Source organism: Myxocyprinus asiaticus, chromosome 24, assembly GCF_019703515.2.
Source record: "Myxocyprinus asiaticus isolate MX2 ecotype Aquarium Trade chromosome 24, UBuf_Myxa_2, whole genome shotgun sequence".
Classification (NCBI taxonomy): Eukaryota; Metazoa; Chordata; class Actinopteri; order Cypriniformes; family Catostomidae; genus Myxocyprinus; species Myxocyprinus asiaticus.
In genome coordinates, this window is record NC_059367.1 from 24,647,758 (window position 1) to 24,675,233 (window position 27,476).

The 27,476-nt window shown below is 37.2% G+C and overlaps 3 protein-coding genes across 3 annotated transcripts; 1 reads left to right on the plus strand and 2 right to left on the minus strand.

Annotated features, from left to right (window-relative positions):
• Positions 1–8,691: 8,691 nt before the first annotated feature.
• Positions 8,692–12,099, minus strand: LOC127414920 (macrophage-expressed gene 1 protein-like). The gene is made up of 2 exons (XM_051653320.1): positions 11,601–12,099; positions 8,692–11,137 (listed from the first exon to the last, which is right to left on the minus strand). The coding sequence occupies exons 1-2, from the start codon at positions 12,048–12,050 to the stop codon at positions 9,422–9,424; spliced, it is 2,166 nt and encodes a 721-aa protein (XP_051509280.1). The 5' UTR covers positions 12,051–12,099; the 3' UTR covers positions 8,692–9,421.
• Positions 12,100–13,549: 1,450 nt separating this feature from the next.
• On the minus strand, positions 13,550–14,134 carry LOC127414941 (histone H1.3-like). Its single transcript, XM_051653354.1, has one exon. The coding sequence runs from the start codon at positions 14,049–14,051 to the stop codon at positions 13,650–13,652; it is 402 nt and encodes a 133-aa protein (XP_051509314.1). The 5' UTR covers positions 14,052–14,134; the 3' UTR covers positions 13,550–13,649.
• Positions 14,135–18,026: 3,892 nt separating this feature from the next.
• tspan36 (tetraspanin 36) lies at positions 18,027–27,292 on the plus strand. Its single transcript, XM_051653347.1, has 7 exons — positions 18,027–18,189; positions 21,107–21,298; positions 25,280–25,354; positions 25,451–25,546; positions 25,642–25,791; positions 26,303–26,386; positions 26,522–27,292. Exons 1-7 carry the CDS (start codon positions 18,130–18,132, stop codon positions 26,594–26,596), a joined length of 732 nt encoding a protein of 243 aa, XP_051509307.1. The 5' UTR covers positions 18,027–18,129; the 3' UTR covers positions 26,597–27,292.
• The last annotated feature ends 184 nt before the right edge of the window (positions 27,293–27,476 follow it).

Genomic DNA, 27,476 nt, shown 5'->3' on the forward strand with positions numbered 1-27,476 from the left:
ACTCCAAATAAAAAACATTTTAACAACTTCTGACCCACTGGGAATGTGATGAAAGAAATAAAAGCTGAAATAAATCATTCTCTTAACTATTATTCTGACATTTCACATTCTTAAAATAAAGTAGTGGTCCTAACTGACCTATGACAGGGAATGTTTTCTACGATTAAATGTCAGGAATTGTGAAAAACTGAGTTTAAGTGTATTTGGCTAAGGTATATGTAAATTTCTGACTTCAACTGTGTGTGTGTGTGTGTGTGTGTGTGTGTATATATATATATATATAATCATAATGTGCATCAGCCTGCTAGTGGCCCACTGGCTCGCCAGCCCAGCAGGAAAAGTTCCAAATCTCCTGATGACTAATCCGACCCTGGCAGACATCTTAACACACATATGCTCACTTGACCCTCTGACCTTCAGTCATTTCTGATTAAAAGGAATCTGTACATTGTATGTTATAAAATTAAGCACTTAATTTTAAGTATTTAACATTTTACAAAAAAATTATTAATGGAGTCACGTGACGCCATGCGAGGTTCAGACGTGTGAACAGCGAGCTCTGCATACTTGGCTAGTTTTTATACTTTTTGTGTCATAAACCAGTGAGATTCGATACATCCTGATCCATAACTGTTCTAGGGAGAAAATATGTCAAAGAATTAAAAATCATCGTGCTCTGGAGACATTACAAGACACTTGCTCAAGCCTCAAGCCTCGAGCCAGGGTGTCAATTTGGTCGGAGAAGTGAAGGAAATTCGGCGAGAATTGTTGAACGTTTCAGCAATGCTGACAAAGGTCGTTGCTGACTTGGAGGATCTTGCAATACGTAGATCGATTACGGCCATGGAGATGAAATTCACTGAGGTGGTTACAAGAGTGGGGGATGTCAAGAAACGGATAGATTATCTGGAGTCATCGTAGAGGGAATTAGCTGCTAATCCGCCAGTGACCAAGGTGGATTTGGAGCGCATCTGGGAGAAGTTGGAGGGTTTGGAGAATCGTAACTGGTGGAATAATGTCAGAATTGTTGGAATTCCTGTGGACGAAAAAGGTCAGGATATGTTGAAATTCCTGGACGGGCTCTTTCCGAGTCTGCTCGACATAATGCCATAAGCTTTGAGCGAGCACACAGGGTCCCGGCTTGGCGATCCACTGAGGGAGACAGGCCCCGATCAATTCTGGCCAAATTTCTGAGATTATCTGATAAAGATCTCTTGTTACGCAGGGCAAGGAGTAAAAGAAGGCTTTCTTGGAAGAACCACAGCATTTTCTTGTTCCCAGACTCTGTGAATTCGACGAGAGAAACGTGATCGTTTCAAGGAATGCAAGAAACTCTTACATCAACTGAAGGTCGCTTTTGCACTGATGTTCCCGGCCAAATTGAGAATCAATACTAAGGATGGCCGTAAAGTATTTACATGTCCCCAGTAAGCAATGTCCTCCATAAAGTCAGTGGACTGAGGAAGTTATTTTGTGGTTCTCATGTTGCAGCCAAGTGAACCGACTCACTGAAAATCCACTTGATCGTCCAAGGAAGCTGAGCGCCTTTTTTGTTTCTTTTTATGCTGGTTCTGCCTAGCGGCTGGAGTTTGTTTTGTGTAGCAGCACTCCTTTGGGACAGTGTTATGGATTAATCTGCACATTCTTTGTGCTTATGCCTTCTATTGGTTGGAGTTTGTTTTGTGGAGTATTTCTTGCAGGACAATGGAGTGATTGGGTCATTTGTTGCATGCATGTAGCAGTTGAAAGGGCCGGCTCACTGAACATTCGTTTGACTGTCTGAGGAAACTGAACAGACTTTTTTTTTTTTTTTGTGCTGGTTCCGCTAGAGACTGGAGTTTGTTTTGTGGAGGAATACACCATCAGGACAGTGATGTGGATGAATCTGCACATTCTTTGTGTTTATTCCGCCTATTGGCTGGAGTTTGTTTTATAGATTATCTTCTGTTGTGTAATTCTGTCAATTCTATACAAAATTTGTATAGAAAAACCTGACTTGAGCAATCCGATGGCAAAGTTGTCACAGGGGCTCTCGTAGGCGTACATGGACTGTTTGAGTTTAGAGGGATGGACGCCGGTTGGCACTGTCGTGCGCAGGGTTAATGCGCATGTTTTTCTTTTTCTGTTTGTTTAGTTCAGGGTTTGATTGTTGCACTAATGTGGAATGTGGTCTTTTATAATTTTATTTTTGACACACAATCTATTTTTTCTAATAGGTCAAAATATCAAATGTTTGTATGAGTGGATTGTCTCTCTCCCCATGGAATATGAATGGGTTGGGGCACCCCATAAAAAGAAGGAAAGTTATTTCTCTTCTTAAACGTAAGTAATATGATATAGTGTTTCATCAAGAAACGCATCTTTCCCCACAGGAAGCTGAAAAATGTGGGAAGATATGGGGTGGACATGTTTTCTTTAGTGCTGGCTCAAGTGAGCAGGGGAGTCATTACAATGATAAGTAAGCATTTACAATTCAAATGTCTCAAACAGATTAAAGATAAATTAGGAAGAGTAATTGTTTTAACAGAAATTCAGTGGCAGTTTGATTTTGGCTAATATTTATGCACCTACCGCTGATGATCAGGGCTTTTTTATAGATCTTGAAGGGATGTTGCAAGCCGTTGGAACCCCTCATGATATAATATTGGGAGGAGACATTCATCTATTGATGGACTCAGTCCTTGATCATAGTGAAGCAAAAGTGTGTAAGCCCCCTAGAGCAATATTGATGCTTCACAGGATGTGTAAAAATCTTACAGATATTTGGAGACTTTTGAACCCATCCAGTAGGGATTATAATTTTTTTCATCAGTCCATAAGATTTATTCTAGAATAGATTTATATATATATATATAAAGTCCCTCATTTCATCTGTTGTTGATTGCTCAATTGGAAACATCCTAGTCTCAGATCACGCCCTGGTGAGTTTAGAGGTGTTGCCACATATGGAGAAAAAGAAATCATATTGATGGCACTTTAATGTATCCCTTTTGCAAAATCCTGAATTCCAACAAATGTTAAAGGCTGAAATCAGTGTTTATATGGAGACCAACTGGTCCTCATTATCCTCTGTGGGTGTGGCTTGGGAAGCACTTAAGGCAGTTCTTAGGGGTCGGATCATACAGTTATGCCTCATTCATCAAAAAATCCAAAGCACGAGAACTCGTGGAGTTGGAAGGGAATATTAAAAGTGCCGAGGCAGAGCTGAAGTGCCGAATGTCGTCTGATGGCCTCAGAGAATTGACCCAATTGAAATACAGATATAATACTATTTTGTCGCGGAAGGTGGAGTTTTGGCTATTCAGGGCAAGACAGTCATACTTTGAGTCGGGAGTCAAATATTTTAAGTGAAATATTTACCACAGCCATTGATATTAATAATGCTTTTAAAGAATTCTATCTTGATCTCTATAGTTCCACATCTTCGTCTACTGATGAAGATATTAGAAAATTTGTGGAATCATTACAAATCCCTAAACTGAAGACTGAGCAAACAAATTCTCTTGAAAACCTTGGAGGAGCTTGGCGAGGTAATTAAGGCCTTGCCTACAGGCAAGTCTCCTCTATCTTGCCCTGGAACCATTAGCAGCTGCGATAAGAAAGGAAGATGATTTTCCAGGGGTGGTGGCGGGAGGTATGGTGCATAAGCTTTTACGTAGATGATATTTTATTATTCGTCTCCGACCCTACTAGATCTATGTCTTGCCTCTACAGAATTATTCATTCCTTTTCTAAGTTCTCAGGATACAGAGTGAATTGGTGTAAATCCGAAGCTTTGGCTCTGACAGCGTACTGCCCAGTAATGGCTTTTCAGCTGGGCACCTTCCAGTGGCCCAAACAGGGCATTAAGTATTTGGGCATTTTATTCCCAGCAAATTTGTGTGATTTAGTTAGAGCTACTTTTGACCCCTTAATAAAAAGATTTTCAAGTGATGTGGGCAGGTGGGCTTCATTACATTTATCTATGATTGGGAAGGTTAATGTTATTAAAATGAATTGTATTCCAAAATTCAACTACCTGCTACAATCTCTCCCTGTAGATGTCCCCCTCTCTTATTTCAAGCTATTTGATAGCATAGCAAAGTCCTTAATTTGGAATGGTAAGCGTCCCAGATTACATTTCAATAAGTTACATAGGCCGATTGACATAGGTGGGCTAGGCCTACCCAAGATTTTGTTTTATTATTATGCATTCAGTCTCAGACATTTGGCTCATTGGTCGCTTCCACCTGAGAGAGTCCAACCCCCCCACCCCGGTTTTGTATTGAACAGGAAGTTCTTGCCCCTATTTTTTGCCATTGCAAAACCTTTCTATTAAACTAACCAGAGAAGTTAAGTTACACTCCGTTATCTTGCATTTGCACACAGTATGGACAAAAGTGTCCAAAATGTTTAATTCTGACATTTATTTAAATGATACCTTGAGCATATGGCTGAACCTAAAATTATGAATTAATAAGTCCCCTTTCTGCTGCTCAGAGTGGATTGTGAGGAAGGTTAAGACACTCTGTGACCTATATGAGAGTGGAGTGTTGAGATCCTTTGAAAATATGGTTTAGCATTTTCAGATTCCCAGATCTCAGTTCTTTAGGTATTTACAGCTGCACCACCTGCTCTGTACTATTTTTGGGAGTAGTTTACACCCCCTTAAAGTGGCAGATACTCTGGAAGTGTTGATTACTGCTTTTGAAAAAGGTCATGAGGCATCAGTGTATTTACTCCCTGTTCAGAGTCTGGGGGACGGAGCTTCAACTTCTCTAATGAGATTATGGGAGAAAGATTTAAACTTTGTATAGGAGGAGGGAGTGTGGGCTAGGATTCTAAAAAACATAAAGTCTACATCTCGAGATGCAAGGGTGCGTCTGATGCAATTTAAGATTTTACATTGAGTCTATTGGACCCCCTCTAGATTGTATAGGCTTGGTCTTAAAGACACACCCACCTGCTGGTGATGCCAATCAGAAGACGGGGACACAAGTCATGTTTTTTGGGGATGTGTTAAGATCCAAGAATTTTGGGGAGGCCTGGGTAGCTCAGCGAGTATTGACGTTGACTACCACCCCTGGAGTCGCGAGGTCGAATCCAGGGCGTGCTGAGTGACTCCAGCCAGGTCTCCTTAGCAACCAAATTGGCCCGGTTGCTGGGGGGTAGAGTCATATGGGGTAACCTCTTTGTGATCGCGATTAGGGGTTCTCGCTCTCAATGGGGCACGTGGTAAGTTGTGCGTGGATCCCAGAGAGTAGCATGAGCCTCCCTTGCTGTGAGTCTCAGTGGTGTCATTCTAGGAGGTGATTTTTAGAAGGCTGGGAAAATGGGATTTGTTCGATAGGAAGTGGGGTGGGTATTTGGCTTTTTTGAGGGGTTCTCGGGGAGAGGCAGTGGAGAGGGATTTCTAGTTTAGATGTGTATGTGCTTTCTTGTTGTTTTTTGAAAGTATCCTTTTTTTAATTAATTAATTTATTTATTTATTTATTTATTTGTGTTCTAATTGTTGGAGACCACTGTAGTGCGTGTTTGTGTTGGGGGGGGGGGGGGGGTGTTTAGGGGGAGGGGTTTAATGTATATAATTGATTCTGTATTTTATGTTGTGTTTGTTTGTCTTATGAATGGAATCAATACAAAATGTTAATAACAAAAAAATAATCAGAATAAACAATTCTTCCAACAAGCCAGAATTATCTGTTTTATAATAATTGCAAATAATAAACCATTAATTTTTAAACAAATTTTTAAAAAAGTGTGTGTGTGTGTGTGGGGGGGGGGGGGGGTACATATAGGCCTCTAACTAGTGGTGGTGATTTTGATTAATTTCAGTGGCTCGATTTTTTATTTTTTTATTAATTTTTTTATTCCATTCACCAAAAGATTCATTTAGATTCATTCTTGACCATTTCTGCAAGTGACGCCTTTGCGCCTGTAGATGGTACCATATGACCGTCTTTAAGTAATTGCATTTAACCAAAAGCAGTCATTCACGACCAGAACACTAATTATCCTTGAATAAAATTTGTGTTTCTACAATTCCACTAACAGACTTTAGCACTGCAGGGTGTTTAAGCATCATAAGTGTTTCCCCACATATGACAACAAAGCATATATATCATACTGTGTACAGCTGAGCACATCTTTTTATCAAGCTATACAAAAAAGACAACAATACTAAGCTACAAAATAATTATGAGTTTCAATAATGTCCGTATGTCATTGTAATGTGTGGTCATCACCCACTTTTATTCATAATTCATCTGGCCCCTTCTCTAGTTGAATGAGATTGATGAACTGAACGAACGACATGCAGCTCAGCAGATCCTCGATCATGATGACCGATTCATTCATCTCGTTCGCGAACGAGTGCACCAGTACATTCAGTTCATTCATGAACAAGATGACCGACTGGTTCAGGGGTGTATTCGTTCAGTGGGTCAAACCAATGACATGCTCCTTCATGGCCAGTACGCAAATACTATTGGCTTGCGCTTAAGTCAGTCTTTAAAAGCAACACAAATGGAATTTGCATGTCTACAAATGTACAAAGAAACACATTTTGAGTTTGAAGAAACAATAACCATTTTCACATAAATGGCAGGTCTTATTTTCCTATGTTATGTCAAATGATGGGCTTAAAGGGATAGTTCACCCAAAAATGACAATTCTCATCATTCCAGATGTGCATGACTTTCTTTCTTCTGCGGAACACAAATTTAGATTTTTAGAAGAATATTTCAGCTCTGTAGGTCCATACAATGCAATGCAAAAAGCACATAAAGTCAGCATAAATGTAATCCATAAGACTCCAGTGGTTAAATCCATATCTTCAGAAGTGATATGATAGGTGTGGATGAGAGAGATATCAATATTTAAATCCATTTTTGCTAGAAATTCTTCTCCCTGCGCAGTAGGGGGCATATGCATAAAGAATGGGAATCACCAAAAACACAAGAAGAAGAATGTGAAAGTGAAAGTTAAATTGGAGACTTTCCAAGTTAAATTTTGATCTGTTTCTCAACCACACCTATCAAATCGCTTCTGAAGACATTGATTTAACCACTGGAGTCATATGGATTACTTTTATGCTGACCTACTATGTGATTTTTGGAGCTTTAAAATATTGGCACCCATTCACTTGCATTGTATGGACCAGAAGAGCTGAGAAAATCTTCTAAAAATCTTAATTTGTGTTCTGCTGAAGAAAGAAAGTCATACACATCTGGGATGGCATAAGGGTAAGTAAAAGATGAGAGAATTTTCATATTTGGGTGAACTATTTCTTTAACTTTGACTAAGACAGAAAAAGTTCGAGAAAACCCAAAATAAATGACACTGTGCACCAAACCACAACATTTACATTTGTAATTCATGTCCTTTTAACTGTATTCCCTTTAGTTATTTTTACACATTCATAAATTGGGGGTTATGTTTTGTGAATATCCATAAACATGTCTTTCTCTTGCATTTCATCACTTTCTCTCCTTGTTGAACACAACTGACTCATGCTGAACTGAACGAACGATGTGCCTCCTCTCATTCAGTCGTTCAGCAGATCGTGTTCACGAACGAGATGACTGAGCCATTTATTTTGTTCGTTGTCGACTTTCAAGAATATTCGGTTCGTTCATGAGCGAGACGTCTCATCTTGCTCAGACCCCGATGAGCGGCTCGACTTGTTCAGTACAGGGGCGTATTCATTCAGCGGGTGAAACCAATAATATGTTGCTTCACAGCCCTCACTTGAATGCTGTTGGCTCATGCTATAGTCAGTCTTTATAGGTATGAAAAGCATTAGAGCTCATTGGCTTCGAAAGGGAGAGATGTTAGTGATATAGAGAAATATGAGTCAGTGTATGGAGGTGAATGAGAATGATTTATTTACTTAAAGATTCGTTCAAAAAGACCAATTCATTTATGAATGAAACATCACTACCTCTAACGAGAAACCCAGACTTTTGTATGTAAGGGATAATGTACAGTCAGCCGGTTGTTTTCGCAATATATTATATATAAATATATCTTGTATCACCCTGAAGTGGCTTATTTTGCTAAAACAACAGGCTGACTGTACATTATCCACTTATTACACAGTTACTAACCAAATAAATGAATAAATGCACATGAAATATTGATTTGTGTTGATATTATGTTATTTTGTGAGAAGAAAGAAATAGCTGAACATCTGAATTCCACCTCTGGAATTCTGTTAGTGTTTATTTTGTGAAAAAAAATCCATCTGACTGCTCATTATCCATCTTATTACAAGACTACTTGCCAAATAAATAAATAAATGGGCATGAAACATTATTATGAGTTTAAATTATTTTATTAGATTACTTGTAGTGATCGCAGAGTGATAAGAGAAGAAGGAAAGATGACTCACAATACCCGGATGACCGGTCTGATATGACTTAATCGCCGGATGTGCAGTTGTTCTCAAACATATCAGACCACTAGATGGTGTCATTGACCAATCAGAATAGAGTATTCCATAGAGCTGTGAAATAAATATATAAATTTCTGACAGCCGACAGAAATACCCAAGCTTCTGGACACACATGATTGCTGAAATATCAGTAACACACAAGGTATAAATTACATTGACGAAATTTCCTGCTTCCTTTCCTATACATGTTTGTTTAGAATGCTGGATTTGATGATTGTGGTGTGTGGGTTAAATAAAGTGAGACTTGGGAGACATGAGGCTTTGTAGCAGTTTTACTTTGAAAACAAAGTGCTTGGAAAATCAGCAGACTCATCTGAGGAATTAAGACCTTTGAGATCCTTTTATATCATTCAATCTAACACTTGTTCTTTATCCTTATATAGCACAGAGAAGATACTGTTCCAACTAGCCTAACTGATAAACACACTCAACCTTTTTTAGGTTTAATCTAAATGCTACTGCTTTTACATTGCAGGTTATTCAAAACTATGTACCTGGCACTTCTTTAAAACCACACTTCCATACAGACATAGACACACAAATATACAGCATACACAAAGAGCCTTTATCAAAACATTTAAAATTCATAATCAAGCATTCCTGTTTCTAATACTAATTTACAATCAGCATTCCTTTTCTACAATAATCTCTATATAAAAATAAAACACTTGCTTGAAACATTCACACTTGAGAACAATAACAAATGCTATAACGTACAATCTCCTAATCTAACATAAAACACTAAAATATAACGCCAGTACCCCTAATTTATTACATTGCAACAGCTTGATTTTTTTATAATTATTATTCAGATGCTTAGATTTTTGTAAAACAAATGTGATTATTTTTCTTTAGAGAATATTTACTGAAAGAGGTCACTATATACTGTAACTATTGTAATTGCTACTGTTGCTACTACTATTTATCATAATTATTGTACTATTAAAATGCATCTTAACTGTAAATCCCTGAATAGTAAAGAGATTATTATGCTAAAAGAGGTTGAGAGGGGTTTTCATTTGTATTCTCTTTCTGTTGTTCTCTCTGAATCTCTACAACACTTTCAATTTGGCCGTCAATCTGAAGCTCTTCATACCCCCTGTTTATCTTGATGGCAGAAAATCTCCTTCTTTTCACTACCAACACTGTTCCAGCCACCACAAGCGCAATCAAAACAATTACACCAACAGCTACACCAGTCTTTTCTCCTCCAGACATCTGAGAAGAAGTGCTGTCAAACAATAATACCATTTGACTAATCTCACCAGGCTTTGCCAGTCGCCACATTTTAGTTTCTCCAACTCTCACCCAGGAGTGATCGCCTTCAGTCATTACAGCTACAGTGTTTGTCGCAATCATGCTGACCAGTGCTGGTTTTGTGAATGGTGGTAGGCGGACAGGTGTTAACTGACCACCAGTGAACACACCTGACTGGACACAGTATAATACCTGACAGCCGTCGCTAATGGCAGCAAGATGTTGGCTGAATTGAGGTGGACAGCGAGATTGGCCCTTTGCGAGAGGGTTTCCAGATTGACAGCTAAAGAAACCCCCAAATGGCACAGAGAATCTTGTTCCTGTCTCATAATCATTGCTCAAACAAACCATCATACCATTAGACAAAAACATTTGGGCAAAGAAATTTGGAGGACAACCATGAGATTTGGTCAATGGGTTTTGCAAAGATGATCCAAATAAACCTCCAAAAAGATACCCAGAGTATTCAGAGGATTTCTCTGTTGTGGAACACCAGTAAGTATCCATTTTTGCACGACGGACACGGTAAGCATCACCGCACGTTTGGTCACAACAAGTAGACAACCATAAGAAACCACATGAATGACAGTGTCTGTGGCACTCATAATGATTGTAACCTCTTTCTACTGTCTCAGAACGTAACAGAGTGGCAATGTATGGCTGACGGCATGAATAATCACCAGTGTCTGGATTTTTCTTTGCTAACTCGTCACAGATGGCATTTCCATCTAATGTCAACGCATCACATTTTTGGTAAATGCCACCAAAGCTAAGATTGGTGACTGGACCCTCACAGGATGCATCATCCACATTTGCCTGGAAATTAAAATTTTTGGAATCTGGATTTACACACCCTGGAATGATATTTACTTTGTAGTAACGCTCTGCTGCCTGACGGACTGATAAACCCAATTTACGTACTGTTGGTACTGGTAGGTCTGGAAATATTGATGGATTAAGAAAATAGTGCAGTGGCAGCCCAGAGCGGTCAATAGCCACCAGATTATTGAGCGTGCTCTCTTGCCACTTCTGCAGTGTGATGCCTGGGTAGAATAGAGCCCCTCCGTGGCTCAAAATCATAGAATATGTGATGTTACCCTGATAAGTGCTGGTTTCAGAGGTTCCTTTGGATTCTTTGCCACTAATATCAAATTTAACTTTGTCAAAAAAGTTAGCACCTGCTGATGCAGATACCGAAGACGTGTCTGACTGACTGTTAGAGACAAAAGACATTTTTATATAGTCCTCCTGCACCAAAGTGGCACCAGCATCAACACTTGTGATGACATGGGTACCATAATCAAGTATGAGTTTCTCTGACAGATAAGTTGCTTGACGAGTTTGATTATTCTCAATAGCATCTGCAATTTCCTCTGCCTGGCGAGCAAAGCGGGAGTCCAGTGTGAAATCAGGATATGCCTTTACTGTGTACAGATGGTTACGTACCTGAAAAAAGATCATGCGAGACATTGAGTCAAGGACTGAAAGGACTGCAATGTACAACGTTCCTTCAATTGGATAACAGTTCTTCAATTAAATAAATAAGGTAGTGCTTATTCATTTTTTTATATAGATATTGAAAAGAGCCTTAAATATACTCAAAGTCTGATAAACAAAAGGTTGTAGGACAAATGTTTACATTTACATGTAATGCATTTGGCAGACACTCTTATCCAAAGTGACTTACAGTGCATTTAGGGTAAACATTTTTATCAGTTTGTGTAACAGTAACAGTAGTATTTTGTAATGGCCTACTTTTTTATTACTTAAATTAACCTTATGATTTATCCTACTTAAAAATGACTTGAAAATATATTGCATGTGCATGCTATTTCTGCACACAGTCCATACAAACTCATACGCTCATTTTAACTCTCATATTGAAACAAGTTTTTTACTTTTTACTCACTTGAACCCTTGCTGTTACCGAATTCTCTTTCACTTGGTGGGTTTTCATACGTTGGTTTTCTGTGGAGAATTTTGCATTGACCGTGGAAAAGAAGGAAGCATCAGCGTTAATGGAGCTTGAAGTGGAGCTTTTCTGTTCCAACCATGACATGATGATCTCAGAGTTTGTTTCTACTCCACTCACTTTCTGTGGAATGACAAAGATTTCATCTGGAATGAGATAAACACCATCCTCTGTGGTCTGGCACTGAGAATAGCTCAGGTTCATCACCCGTCCCATGTCTAAGTTGCGCAGGTTATCCCAGCCTCCACCTGGTAGCACCTCCAGAGCTGTTAAACTTGAGTTTCTGCGACACTCACGAAGTCCATTACTGGGACGGATTATTGGATGAAGATTGCAGACATTAATAAACCAGCAGAGCATCAGCAGACAGAATGTTCTTGACTCCATGATTGCCAGCTGTGTGCTTCTCACTAAGTGTTCTCCTTTTGCTTCAGCACAGAATGTATGACCTTCAAAAAATGATATCTGTAATTTAGTAAGTTCCTCAATGAGACCATTTTTCAATTTCACATCCATCCACCAGTCATGAGACCATAACCTAGTTCCTCTTTATAGTGAGCATACCTTGGAGATACAGACAAACCCCCAAAAAATTTGACATGTTTTTAAAAAGTTAATTGGAAGGGTGATTTTAAGGACTGGAAGAAAACAAATCTGATATTGATGATTGATATCTTGGGTTGTGGCCAATTTTTATTTTTATTTTTATTATTATTTTTAGGATCTTTTACATGTGGTTCCTCTATATTTTTGTGGCACATCATTATTTCCTCTATTTTTTTCTATGATGTAGGTGAGTGTATGTTTTCCATTTGTTTCTGATAAGAGGAAATGAGATTCTTTGCTGCTTCTTGTTTTAGAAACCTATGGTGTCCCATCAGACACTTTCAAATCCTCTCCAAGATGAAAAAAATCTTAAACTTTTTTAACCACATTTTGTTTAATCATAAGTTGAGAAAGTATGAGAAAGTATGGTGTTGTGTGCACCAGTGAGTTACTGAACTGCAAAAGAACCAACACCTACACCAACTTTTTTTTATTTCCTGTCACGCTTTTGAGACCAAAAACACCCAGTGAAATGTTCATATACAGGGGAGGAATGGGATATTTTTCTTTTACCTTTTTACTCTGTACAGCATAGGCACTTTGTTTAAAATCTTGGCTACAAAAAAAGATACAGAACATTCCCACTCTTATTGCCCAGGCAAAATGCTTCTCCGGCGAAGTGGGTGCAGTGTTGTAAAGTACACACAACAAAAACACGAGCTTTATACACGTTACTCCACTAGGCGGTGTTCTCTGCCTACAGAAAGAAATCCAGTGCGTGAATTTTCTTTTCAGCGCATGTAAATCAAATGTAGCTAGCCTAAAACGTTTCCAGTTGTCAGTTACAATCAGTTACGTTAGGCACTATACGGACATTTCAATAATTTAACACCAGTCCGTTGTTATTATTTGCCCTTTTATATTCAAAATCTCTCTCTCTCTCTCTCTGTGTGTGTGTGTGTGTATATATATATATATATATATATATATATATATATATATATATACTATTGTTATTATTATTTAAAAGAGAAATATTGGACCACATGCAAAAATGACAATAGCCTACAACATTACCATGAGATCATTAGCCACTTAACCTCAGGTTGCTCTATAGAGGTACTGGTACTAAGGTAACTATACAAAGCATTTTGGTCAAAGAAAAATAAATCTTAATAATAATAATAATAATAATAATAATATATTAACTGAAATAATCAAAACATCATCTGAGATCGATAAAACAAAAGACTACAATATACATTTTAATTCGTTTAGCTATTTTTATTTCATTTTTACAAAACATCAAAGTTGAGAATCCATTAAAAAGAGTAGGAATAACAGTCATCTTATTTCTTCGCCGTTTTTGCTTTGTTTGTTTTGGCAGCTCTACGTTTGGCTCTTGTCCGCAGTTGTCTCGCTGGCTTTTTCAAAACCTTTTCAACTTTTCCTGCTCTTCTTTGTTGTTTTCTTCGTCCCTGCAGGTTTCTTAGTAGTCTTCCTCTTTGCCTTTTTCGCCTTCGGCTTCTTTGATTTTGTTACAGCTATCGTGCTGATCTTAAATGATCCAGACGCGCCAGTGCCTTTGGTCTGAGTCAGGCCACCTTTGGCCAACAACCGCTTCACAGCCAGTTTGATGCGAGGGATGTTTTTTGCAGCATCATAACCACTAGCAGCAAGTGCTTTCTTTAAAGCAACCAGAGAAACACCACCGCGCTCCTTGAAGTCTGACAAAACCTTGAGGATCAAATCAGAGACGGTGGGTCCTGACTTCTTGGCCTTGGACTTTCGCCTTGGCGTTTTAGTAGCAGAAGATGATACTGATGTGACGCCTGTGGACATGAATGAGAATTTAGTATTTGCTCTGGACGATCAGCTGAAAGAAGTTGTCTGACAGAGTGAGTACAGCGGGCTGACGCATGCAAACATAGTCATTATGAGAACCGTGTAGACTCATGCATTCATGATTTCAGCGCAGTTTTACAAGCTGAAATGGGGGGGGGGGGGGGCATGCTGTTTTATGAGTAATTTATAATAACATTCTTTTAAAACGATTATTTACTTACTGGATCATATGTAATATTATCAGGAATAAAAAATAGAATATCTCACAGAACTTTTAAACAAATAATGGCATTTTCAGTGTACTAAAACACATTTATTTTTTTCTCAGGTTTATTAAATTATATCCCCGCAAATAACAGTGACACATTGCATATGTTAATAAAATTGCAATTACTATGATTTGTAACATTTATATGTAACATCTTTTTTTTTTTTTTTTTTTTTTTTTTTTTTTTAGTTGCTACTAGAACACTTTCAAATGTGTCAAAGTCGGAGTCGGAGATGGTGGGCTAGTCATCCATTACATCCACAGCGATTATGTGGTGGACAAGTAAAAAAAAAAAGTAATCGTCCTAAAAATCACATTTGTTTAATTCATAAAATAACATTTACACCTCATTTTGTCAGGACTTGAACGATGGCTTCCAGACCGCTAAAACCTTATCTTTGATGCCACGTCACTTTGCTGAAAGATGATAAAATGACATGTTTTCCAAAGATCTGGCCATTTAAAAAAAAAAAAAAAAAAAAGGTTTAGGCTAAGCAGCTTATTCAAAATAACCACTTCAGAGAAGGGTTAACCGTTTTCTGTAATCTTCAATCACATTTGGCATTTTATAACTTCTCAAGTACTGAACAGAATAATCTCCATTGTGATTGGATCCGTCAATGTGGGTCCACTTTGAACATTTTTCAAAAATCTATTTGCCCCAAGAAAAACAGTGTGTTTTATGTGGGCATTAAGCCACTGCAACAGGGGGGCTTTTTACCCCAAATACTATCCTTTCACTTATTGGACAGTTATTTTAAAAAACGTGATTTTAATCACCTTGAACAAAACTGAAAATTATAAATTAGTATTTTGTCTAAAAATAAGTGTGATCATTTCAGGGATTCGCATTAGCTACATACATTTGCAACATTTTAAATATGATTAAATATTACATTAAATTAGGAAAGTACTGTGGCAGTTTTTGTTGCCGCTTAGTGTTGTGGGATCATTCACAGTAGCGCCATATTTAATTTTATGAATGAAAACGAGGCTGTGAGGGATTTAAACTGGATAGTTTTTTTTATTGGCTATATTGTTGTTTAAATAGCTGTTGATAGGTCCGCTGACGAAACATTGAAAAACATCTTCCAAAAAATAAATAAATAAATAAATAAATAAATAAAAATAAAAAATAAAAATAAAATATCAGTAGACTGAACTTAATAAAATCGAACCGAAATCGGACTAAATCGACAAAAAAGCGTGAGTTGTGAAAATAAGAGTTTCATTTCCAATATTAAATTACAAAAGCAATCAAATACAAAATATGTCAAATCCATAATTAAATTTAACTCTCAATTCACCTGTGAACACATTCTGCAGCCAATAATTTAAAGTGTCTTCAGCATTTCTTACACTTAGAAGAAATGAGCCTGCTACATTATCAAACAATGATTGTAAACTAATTGTTCATGAATTTATGAAGGGAAGGGTTGTTCATAATAACATTAGATTAGTACTGGATATTTTGGATTATAATGAATTAATTGAAATTGAAGGTTTGGTTTTATTTTTGTATTTCAAGAAAGCATTTGATACACTCGAATCGAATCACTTTTATTTCTGAGACTTTGTGAAACTTTGGATTTGGAGAAAACTTCAGGAATGTGGTAAAGATGATATATGATGGTATCAATAGTTCAGTTTCATTACCTTTCGTCATATCAAAGAGGAATAAGACAAGACTGTCCTCTCAGTCCATCGCTTTTTATTATGGCGGCAGAGATGTTAGCCATCTTGATTAAAAATTGTGACAGTTTGGGTGGACTGGGTATAATAGAAGAGCAGATCATTATTAGCCAGTTTGCTGATGACTCGAAACTCTTTTTAGCAATGAAGTTCCAATAACTACCATAAAAAAAGTCTTTTCAAAAACATCAGGGTTGCATCTAAATTGAAATAAGTGTGAACATTTACCAATTCATGATTCACAGCTGCAGAGTATTTGTGACATCCCAGTTAAGACTACAGTCAAATTTTGGTCTACATATTACAAAAGATTGGAAAGAATGAGAAATGTTGAACTTTTCAAATAGCTTAGGGTTTTGTAGAACAAATTGAATATGTGGTTACAAAGAGATCTGTCTATTTTTGATCGAAATCTTTTAACTAAAACAGAATCCTTATCACGATGTATAACATCCTGCCTATTCCATTCCAGTTTCTCCCCATAATATAAAAACAACAAATCAAATAATTTTCATTTCATTTGGAAAACATATAACACATTATATTGCAAGAGCAAGTACTGTTAAGGATTATGCTGATGGTGGTTTTAAAACAACTGACTTTGACTGCATGAATGGGACTCTTAAACTAAAATACTTAAAATCCTTTATTCTAAATAAAAATACGATTTGGTTTATATTCCCCCGCTTAATGTTCATTAAAATTGGTGGCATTGAATTTGTCATAAAATGTGATATAATAAACTGCCGGTGAAGCTTTCAAATGTTCACAAACAAGTACTTCTCTATTGGAAATTGATTTACAAGCATAATTGTACTCCCCATAATTCCCCTGTAACAGATCTTTTTTCTACAAGGAGTGGTTTGATAAAGACACATGGTCTGCCTTTAATCTTATGGATCTTCATTGTAATAGAAGGGAATACAGTTCCCTAATTAAAGCCACTACAGTTCAGTTTCTTCAACTGGCAAATTGAAGACATTTCACCAGTATGTATTCACCAGTAAACCCTCCTTTTACAGTTAATTGTGAATGAGAAACATTTGATTTTTCAACCAAACATCCACAACCATTTCAACCAAATGTAACAACCGTTATATAAGAAACACCTTAACTCTAGAACTTTATACCCTGCATATTCATAGAAGATATATATATATAAGAAAAGTGAAGTCAACAAATTGAGAACAGAATATCTATAGTATCCAATTACACCAAAAGCAAAAGAAATTCATTTTAAGATTATAACTGACATTTACCCATCTGCTGATTTTCTACGTCTACGTTTTAATTTTGAGCAAAACAGATGTTTTTTTCTGTACTAATGACACTGAAACAACAGATCATATTTTTTCATGTCCAAATGTTCAGGATTTTATAAAGAGTGTTTTGGAGTGGGTCAAGAATTATATGGAGATGCCTGTACTCGAATAAAACTGTTTGGGATCATCATATTTAATAAAGATAAGGAGTATATTATTCATTGCATAATTATACTAGCTAAATGTTTTATTCACAAAGCTAAATTAAAAAATGTTGTTTTTCAGTTCATTGAGATGCATGAAAAAGAAGAATGCCATTAAATTATTTAATTTAGTAGAAAGCCTTGGAATGACCTAACTTTGGTTTACAAATTATGTATTTTATTTACTTATTTTACTATTTATTGATTTATTTCCCCTCTCATCCTTGTTATTATGCTGATGTCTACTCAGCTTAGTTAAAATGTATGTCATAATGTTTTGGTGCCTTGTTTGTTGTATTATTTGAATTTTTGCAATAAAAAAGACAAAAAAGAAGAAGAAAAAAACTTAGCAGAAATGCTTGACAGCTTTGCGAAACAGTTACATTGTAAACGCAAAACATGTTAATCATACGTCACGTCTTTGTAACTAAACGACGAATTTCCTCAATGAACCAATGAACACCTGCGGGGAATCTTTACAGTTGGACGGCGTTAGGGCCTGGGGTTTCAGCTGTTGAACTTCGCAAGCATGTGATGTTTAGTCAGCTGTCTGACTGAACTGATCCCCTTGAAAGAACACGAGGAAAGTGAACGTCACAGATTGCTAGAAATATCCAAAGGCTCAACTCTCACATCTCTACGCCGCAGACATGGATTGTGGAATCATAACATCGAAAACCGTCCTTTTACTTCTCAGTTTAATATTTTGGGTGAGTTTGTTCTTATTTTATTTTATTTTATTTTTTATCAACTTTAAACGTAGTCTGTTGTTTTTCTTGTTGCATAAGTGTAGCCCCCACTATCAGCTGGAAAGTGGTGTGATTGAACATTAATATTTTTAATTATTAAACTTTATTATTTTTCTATCATGTCACACATCTATCTTGCCATGAGTCTTTAAATGTTGATTTTAGACGACTATATTTGTAGAAAGGAGGAGCTTTAGTAAAACAAGATAAAACTAGATTGTATTCAGCCAGACATTCTTTCTCTCCCCTCCAGACACCAAGTGAATGTTTAGGCTGTGTTAGTTGCCTTTGAGAGATTATCTCATCCAGAATGTAATTTAATTTAGCATGAGAAATTTGTTTGCTCTTTGTTTACATGCTTAAGAAAAACACATGAAAGGCCTTCAGTGTCTTTTTCAGTGCAGCCTCAAAATCCATGCCAAGCACTTAGTAGCAGTGTACACTAACATTTTTAGTAACACAGCTAGGCTAGATGCAGTTGTTAGAACTCATAAATGTAATTGAATCAAAGACTGTTGATGCCTACATTGTCTGTGCCTTAAGCCTAGTCATCATCTGATATGGCTTACTGCCTCTTGCTCATTTCTGGGTTCAGTGGGCACAATGGGGAGTTCTGTAGAAAACCACTTCTTCCTGCATATGGTGCACCTATGGATAATATATAAAAATATATATATATAGAGAGAGAGAGAGAGAGAGAGAGAGGTAGTTAGTTAGTTAGTTAGTTAGTTAGTTAGAGTTTGTCCAGACAAACTTTGGCGTTGTCTTGACAAAGCCTTGTCTAAAAGTTGAACACTAATAAAAAATAAACAAATACAGATAGAGTACAGATAGAAAAAAAAAAAACAAAGCAAGAAAGAGAGAGATTTAAAGCAGATTAAATGCCTTGTTTACATTTGAATTTTTTGAAAGTTGTAGTTTGAACAGTCTTTGTCCATTTGAACATACCATTAATGTAAGTTTATGGGGCTTTGTGGATTTTTGATTGCCAGCTGTGTGAAAACTGTCTGATCAGTTACAAAAATCATAGGAAACCCAGTCAGAATAGCCTGAAGGTCTGTCTCAAGTTTGGTGGATGTAGCTTGAAAGCTCTACAAGTTACAGTCATAAATGTTGGTCTTGTTTTTAGTTTTTTAGTTTTTTTTTTTTTTTATGTCCATAGATTAACATAATGTCGGCTTTGTCAAGTAAGGGATAATCCATGGCTAGGTGTGTGTTAAACAATTTTAAATGCATTTCCACCCGACACGAGGCCACGTCGTGCATTTAAAATCGTTTAATGCACACCTAGCCGTGGATTATCCCTCTTATACCATGGTCACATTACTGCATTGATTAGTTACAGCTGTGCATTTTTACAGTGCAGATTTTGACTGCAAGAATAACAATAATGGTTAACTTGATCTACAGGTCATTAGATCTAGAGTTCTGCCTGTTCTAAATCAGACACAGAGATAAAGTAGCCTAGTGCAATAATTTTACAGTTTTTTTGGAGACCAAACACTATTTAAAAACTGAATTTCAATACTCAATCCAGAAATAATAATAGCTACATAATGTAGAAGGATTGGCACTCCTCAGAACATGTTATATTTCATTCCTATTTTTTAATTGAGGAAAAAACAGCATTGCTGACATGACGGTTGTAAAAGTAGCACTTACTGTTCATGATGAGGAGAAAAATAATCAAAAATGCTCCAAAACTGTAGACTTTGAGCTCTGAGATGTCTATATGGTATATATTAAGGCTGCAAAATTGATTGAATGAATGAAATAGCCATGTGGCCTTGCACTATTACTACACTGTGTTATGAAAAAGTTTCCATCCATTCAGTGCTTCAGGAAGCGATGGGTGGTAGCGGGGCACCCTCTAGCTGTTAGCTCTATCAACACATGTTGAGCAGTGCAGATTATGTTTTCATATTAATATATAAATCGTCTTGCTGGACAATGAAAGACGCATTTGATGGATCCTGGTTACCTTCTCTTCTCTGTGCAAAACAGCTGAATGTCAAACCATACTTTCCTCACAAGCACTATGGGTGATAAATACAGGGCTGATCGATGAACACTATTGACTTTTCCGTGTTTCCTGTAGCACTTCACAGTTGAATTTAAGACTACAATGCATGGCTTGATTTTGTTTTTTTGATGTGATGGTTAATCCCAGCTCTGAGACTATATTCGTGTCTGGAGGTTGTTTGAACCGAGGCATAAAACTCTTGCAATGTCTCATTACGGAGGACAGCAGAGTAGGCGCTTTAATATAGAATGGTGATTAAAACTGACTGGAAATACCTGTGCATTCAACGGTTTGAACTGCATGCATTCCAGCCAATCAGCATTGAGTACTCATACAGACCATGGCATAAGCAAACATAAAACTGTGAAAATGTAAAAAATAATACAACTTTAAAATGTGGGTATTGAAAGCTCTTATTGCAGCATCGCCTCTCTCTCAAACATTGCCTTTCAAAAAGCTTATTAATAACGATTATCATGTGCACTTTCATACCTCAAGGGTTTCTGTTTTTCTCTATTGCTTCTACTCAAGCTGAGGCACAAGACCAGAGTTCCAGGAAAGATTAGGGAGCAGGGGAAGGTTCTAATGGTCTCGTGACTGTACATTGTGACTGATGGCTGAAAAAGCAGATCATGTGATACTGAGCTAAAACTGATTTAGCGAGTTAGACTGAACCCAGAAGTCCAATGCATTCTTGTTATAAAATACCACCTTATGTCATCATGTAGGAGATAAAAAATATTTTTATTATGGAACAGAACTATGTAAATACAGGGGAGTTTAATATCACTATCTCAGTTCAACAGTTCAGTTTGGTATAAGTAGTCTATCCTAATGTTTTGTGGTTTTTTCTAGGCTGCTGGAGTGGCCATTGCCTATGTTGGTTCTTATGTGATCAGAAGCTACAACAACTTTGAAGACTTTGTGGCCGATAAGTACTCCCTCGTCCCTGCAGCCATTATAATCGGAGTGGCTGTGGTCATGTTTGTCATCGGGACTGTTGGCTGCTGTGCAACTCTGAGGGAGTCCAAAGTTGGTTTAGGCTTTGTAAGTATGGGCCTAACGTTAATTAATTTAATTATTTCAGGTTGTATGAGTTTTGCAAATGTTATGATTTTCATGAACGCATCGAGTCATTGTTGATTCATACACATTGTACCTTGGTTGAATGTAAATAGTAAATGCATTTTATTGACTTATAACTAGCTAAATATAACGGAGACTTAAACAAATCTTATCACTCATAGCTTCATCAGTACAGGGTTGGGTGGGTTCATTTTAAAATGTATTCCACTACAGAGTACAGAATACATACTCTTAATTTGTAATGTATTCTGTTAGATTACTCAAGATCAGTAAAGTAATCTAAATACATTGGATTGCTTCAGCATTGGTAGGTTTTTCACTTGTTTTGACTAAAAACATCTGTCATTTCTGTAAGACAAAATACATGTTAAAAATACACTCTCTGAAAAACCTAAATGTACTATGCAGTGTTGCTTTTAAAACAAGATAAAGCAAATCTTGTTTTAATGATTTTTTGATATTTTTAAAGGAAAACAATACCCTAAAAATGAGCTTTGCCACCCCAACTTGGACCCCGCTCATGTCCCGGAGACAGTGCGCAACAGCTTAACCCGTCCATGTGGCGTATGGTCCATAACAACGTTCCGCTCGTGTCTGGAAGGACACAGCGTTCCGCCTCAGTAGACAAACCCCCCTCCACCCCACCCCCAAAATCCTGGACACGCCCCTGTTTCACGGCTGTTCAAACACTCTTTGGATGGTATTATTAATGTAGATACATTTTTTCCAACTGAAAAGACTAAATATTAAATGAAACAAATGACAGTAAACTGCAAAGTAATCCCTTCAGTAATCAAAATAATTTGATACTGACTATTCTGATTAACTATATACAGTGCATCCAGAAAGTATTCACAACGCTTCACTTTTTCCACATTTTGTTAAGTTACAGCCTTATTCCAAAATGGATTAAATTCATTATTTTCCTCAAAATTCTACAAACAATACCCCATAATGTCAATGTGAAAGAAGTTTGTTTGAAATCTTTGCAAATTTATTAAAAATAAAAAATGAAAAAAATCACATGTACATAAGTATTCACAGCCTTTGCCATGACACTTAAAATTGAGCTCAGGTGCATCCTGTTTCCACTGATCATCCTTGAGATGTTTCTACAACTTGATTGGAGTCCACCTGTGGTAAATTCAGTTGATTGGACATGATTTGGAAAGGCACACACCTGTCTATATAAGGTCCCACAGTAATCAGCACATGTCAGAGCACAAACCAAGCCATGAAGTCCAAGGAATTGTCTGTAGACCTCTGAGACAGGATTGTATCGAGGCACAGATCTGGGGAAGGGTACAGAAAAATTTCTGCAGCATTGAAGATCCCAATGAGCACAGTGGCCTCCATCATCCGTAAATGGAAGAAGTTTGGAACCACCAGCACTCTTCCTAGAGCTGGCCACCTGGCCAAACTGAGCGATCGGGGGAGAAGGGCCTTAGTCAGGGAGGTGACCAAGAACCCGATGGTCACTCTGACAGAGCGCCAGCATTTCTCTGTGGAGAGAGGAGAACCTTCCAGAAGAACAACCATCTCTGCAGCACTCCACCAATCAGGCCTGTATGGTTGAGTGGCCAGACGGAAGCCACTCCTCAGTAAAAGGCACATGACAGCCCACCTAGAGTTTGCCAAAAGGCACCTGAAGGACTCTCAGACCATGAGAAACAAAGATTGAACTCTTTGGCCTGAATGGCAAGCGTCATGTCTGGAGGAAACCAGGCACCGCTCATCACCTGGCCAATACCATCCCTACAGTGAAGCATGGTGGTGGCAGCATCATGCTGTGGGGATGTTTTTTAGCGGCAGGAACTGGGAGACTAGTCAGGATCGAGGGAAAGATGAATGCAGCAATGTACAGAGACATCCTTGATGAAAACCTGCTCCAGAGCGCTCTGGACCGCAGATTGGGGCGAAGGTTCATCTTCCAACAGGACAACGACCCTAAGCACACAGCCAAGATAACAAAGGAGTGGCTCCGGGACAGAGCCCAGACTTGAACCCGATTGAACATCTCTGGAGAGATCTGAAAATGGCTGGGCACCGACGCTCCCCATACAACCTGATGGAGCTTGAGAGGTCCTGCAAAGAAGAATGGGAGAAACTGCCCAAAAATGGGTGTGCCAAGCTTATAGCGTCATACTCAAAAAGACCTGAGGCTGTAATTGGTGCCAAAGGTGCTTCAACAAAGTATTGAGCAAAGGCTGTGAATACTTATGTACATTGTGATTTTTTTTTTTTTTTTTCGTTTTTTATTTGTAATAAATTTGCAAAGATTTCAAACAAACTTCTTGCACATTGTCATTATGGGGTATTGTTTGTAGAATTTTGAGGAAAATAATGAATTTAAGTCATTCTGGAATAAGGCTGTAACATAACAAAATGTGGAAAAAGTGAAGCGCTGTGAATACTTTCCAGATGCACTGTAAATTGTAACTGTAGTGGAATACAGTTACTAATATTTTGTATTTTAAATATGTAATCCTGTTACATGTATTCCGTTACTCCCCAATCCTGTATCAGTATTTCACAACGTTCTTAATGTTTAAGCCAAAAACATGTCAAATTAATTTATAGCCAAAAACACTGATTAAAACTTACCGCTGAAGTCAGAAGTTTACATACACCTTAGCCAAATACATTTAAACTTTTCACAATTCCTGACATTTAATCGTAGAAAATATTCCATCTTAGGTCAGTTAGTATCACTACTTTATTTTAAGAATTTGAAATGTCAGAATAATAGTAGAGAGAGTGATTTATTTCAGCTTTTATTTCTTTCATCACATTCCCAGTGGGTCAGAAGTTTACATACACTGTTAGTATTTGGTAGCATTGCCTTTAAATTGTTTAACTTGGGTCAAATGTTTTGAGTAGCCTTCCACAAACTTCTCACAAGTTGCTGGAATTTTGGCCCATTCCTCCAGACAGAACTGGTGTAACTGAGTCAGGTTTGTAGGCCTCCTTGCTCGCACACACTTTTTCAGTTCTGCCCACAAATGTTCTAACGGATTGAAGTCAAGGCTTTGTGATGGCCACTCCAATACCTTGACTTTGTTGTCCTTAAGCCATTTTGCCACAACTTTGGAGGTATGCTTGGGGTCATTGTCCATTTGGAAGACCCATTTGCTTCCTGGCTGATGTCTTGAGATGCTGCTTCAATATATCCACATAATTTTCCTTCCTCATGATGCCATCTATTTTGTGAAGTGCACCAGTCCCTCCTGCATCAAAGCACCCCCACAACATGATGCTGCTACCTCCATGCTTCACGGTTGGGTGGTGTTCTTCGGCTTGCAAGCCTCACCCTTTTTCCTCCAAACATAACAATGGTCATTATGACCAGGGGTTCCTATACAAATTTTCATTCAGATTTGTGAATCGATTCGCTACACAAATTGTTGTTGAAAGCTTTTTGAATCAATTTGACTGGTTCAAACAAATCAAATCGGTCAAAATATTAAAGTCAAACGATTAGTTTGCAAATCAGACATCATGATCACCGATCTGCTTGCAGTTTGCATTTGCAGATGTGTGTTTTTGTGGTGTTCAGTCGCAAAAGTGACGAAAGGGTCTAGAGAAATGTATCGCAGTTAAAGCGTTGCATTTTTCTTCAAAATGTAGTGTAGTAAAAGTGAGTTATTACAATTATTTATTCTTGAGTAAAGTAAAAGTTATTTTAAAAAAACTGTACTTAAGTACAGTAACAAAGTATTTGTACTTTGTTACTATACATCTCTGGAATGTATCTTCCAACATTTTATAGCAATGCCTTTGTTTCAGTGTATTTTAGCAAATGGAATGAAGGGCTCATGGTAGTTTCCATTTTTTTTCTCTGGGGTTTTACTGGATTCTGCATTCTGTACTTTTGAAAATGTTTTCAGTTTTGATGTTTTAAATGCTTCCCACATTCATCATATTTTCTAAATTTGCATTTAGTTCCTTCTTATCATCATGGTAATCTTCGCTGCTGAGGTGACTGCCTTTGTGTTTGGATTCATCTACAGGGGCAGAGTAAGTTCTTTTTTTTTTGTAGTCCATTTAGTTGATGATTAACTATCATAAAATTTTTGTCTGTAGGAAGAAATCCATTCTTCTTTATGTTTACAGATTAAGGGTGACTTAGAAAAGTCAATGAGTGATGTCTTCCAGAAGTATGATGGTCTCAACACTGAATCCCATGCAGTGGATTACTTGCAATCTCAGGTAAGGCTAGAAAGATTTCTGCAAATGGCTTCTCATTCTCTTTATTCTTCCACTGTTGTATCTTTTTACATTGCTTTCCACTTTTGCATTTCAAGTTGCAGTGCTGTGGGGTGCAGAACTACACCGACTGGACAGCAACACCATGGTATGGCCAACATAACAACTCCGTGCCACACTCCTGCTGTAAAGCCAACACTACACAATGCAGTGGGCTATTCAACCAACCAGAACTTCTGAACACACAGGTATGAGTAACAACACTCTCCAATTTCTGTTTCTGTGAATGACGTTATTCAGATCAGCATCACCAAAGCAACTGTCTTTAAAAGTGCACTCAATAACTTTTTCCTAATTAAACAAAAAGTTTAACTCCTTATGAAATGAATAGTAAAATCATGTACACTCACATGAAATTAAGACTCCAGTCATATCGATAGGCCTAAAGCTATTTTATTTTACATGGAGCGGGTCACCTCATGGGCGCCGATTTGTTGAGATCACATAATCACTGTAACCCACCTATTATCATACACTTTTACTCACGGAATAAAGTAATGATGGCTTACTGTGAATAGCGCATTTTTACATTGGCGTCAGTAACGAAAAACTAATGCTTTTGCATGATGCTGCATCCATGCTAGTAGGTTCAACATTTTTTTTTTTATTATGTAAAAATAATAATAATAATTTATATATATATCTTTTTTTAAAGCACATTTTCTTTATGGATAAACGTTCACTGTACTCTTCCAACAGGGATGTGAATCTGAACTGGAGCAGATGCTGCAGGATGTTCTTAGTTATGCAATGTTGGTCATCCTGGGATTTGCCATCATAAAGGTATATCTACTTTTAATTTTTCACCTCATCTTCTGTTTTGCATGTTCATTCCAACATAGTCATTATTAAGGTTTGCCTTATTTATCAGACAATGAATTTTAAACTAATTGTTTTGTGTTTCTCTCCCTTTCTCAGCTGTTTGGGATGCTCAGCATCTGTGTCATCACCTGCAGAAGCAAAAAGAATGATTACCAACCTCTGTATGCATGACAGTAAAATGAAGTCTCCTCAATCCCCTCGTGGAACTGTCTCTACACTCTCTTTACTGTGCAGCTAAAGACAGCCTCATTAGCACCATGAAGAAAATAGGTTTTCAAAATGCATATTTTGGAAGTATGCCAATATTCCACATATTTGAATGCCTTTGGTTTTGTTTGCAAAGTTGTTGTTCAACTGGTAAGCATCAAGAAATGCTGACAGAAAACCACAGAGGCATGTTGTCAAGAATTTTTATTTTTATCTATCTTTTTCAAATTAAGGAGGGTCTAAAATCCATTTTGCACACTTAAGTGCATCTCATATTTCCTCCATAATTTTGATGGTTAATGTTTTCGTGCCAAATAGGTCGATAATACCCCTAACAAATACTGTATACCCCCAATCTACCCAACCCCACAAAGTTTAAGTAAAGATTAGCACAACAGAGCTTTACCAAATGTGTTGGAATCTTCTTTAGGTCAAAATTAAAAGTTGATAAATGCACATCACTTAAGGATTTTGTTGTTTCTCTGTGCTTTAGTATGTACACCATGTTACGTTCAGTGTTTTTCTTTTTTCTGCCTTTCAAATTCTTTATTGCTATTTACTTTAAATGTTAAACTGTCATCTGTGATGCAATCATGTATGTTTGTTATACCCATTAAAATTACTTACTTCAACAGAGGAATATTAAATTATGGAATTATATTGTGTCTGGTGAGTGTATTTCTGATACCATTTTTGAAGATTACAAAAATGCATGTTAGAATTCCTCAAGTGACTGTTGTTTATCAACACCATTTCAGTACGTTACTTTCTGAGGAAATACATTTGAATTTAGTTAATTTGTGTAGGTGTTGACTTTAGTTATCTGTGAAGATATCATTTATGA

Coding starts and splice junctions, on each gene's coding strand:
- LOC127414920 (XM_051653320.1), bottom strand. CDS start 12,050: ATGGAGTCAAGAACATTCTGTCTGCTGATGCTCTGCTGGTTTATTAAT. Junction 11,138..11,600: donor CGGTAACAGCAAGGGTTCAA/GTGAGTAAAAAG, acceptor ATCTTTTTTCAG/GTACGTAACCATCTGTACAC.
- LOC127414941 (XM_051653354.1), bottom strand. CDS start 14,051: ATGTCCACAGGCGTCACATCAGTATCATCTTCTGCTACTAAAACGCCA.
- tspan36 (XM_051653347.1), top strand. CDS start 18,130: ATGGATTGTGGAATCATAACATCGAAAACCGTCCTTTTACTTCTCAGT. Junction 21,299..25,279: donor CCAAAGTTGGTTTAGGCTTT/GTAAGTATGGGC, acceptor ATTTGCATTTAG/TTCCTTCTTATCATCATGGT. Junction 26,387..26,521: donor TGGGATTTGCCATCATAAAG/GTATATCTACTT, acceptor TCCCTTTCTCAG/CTGTTTGGGATGCTCAGCAT.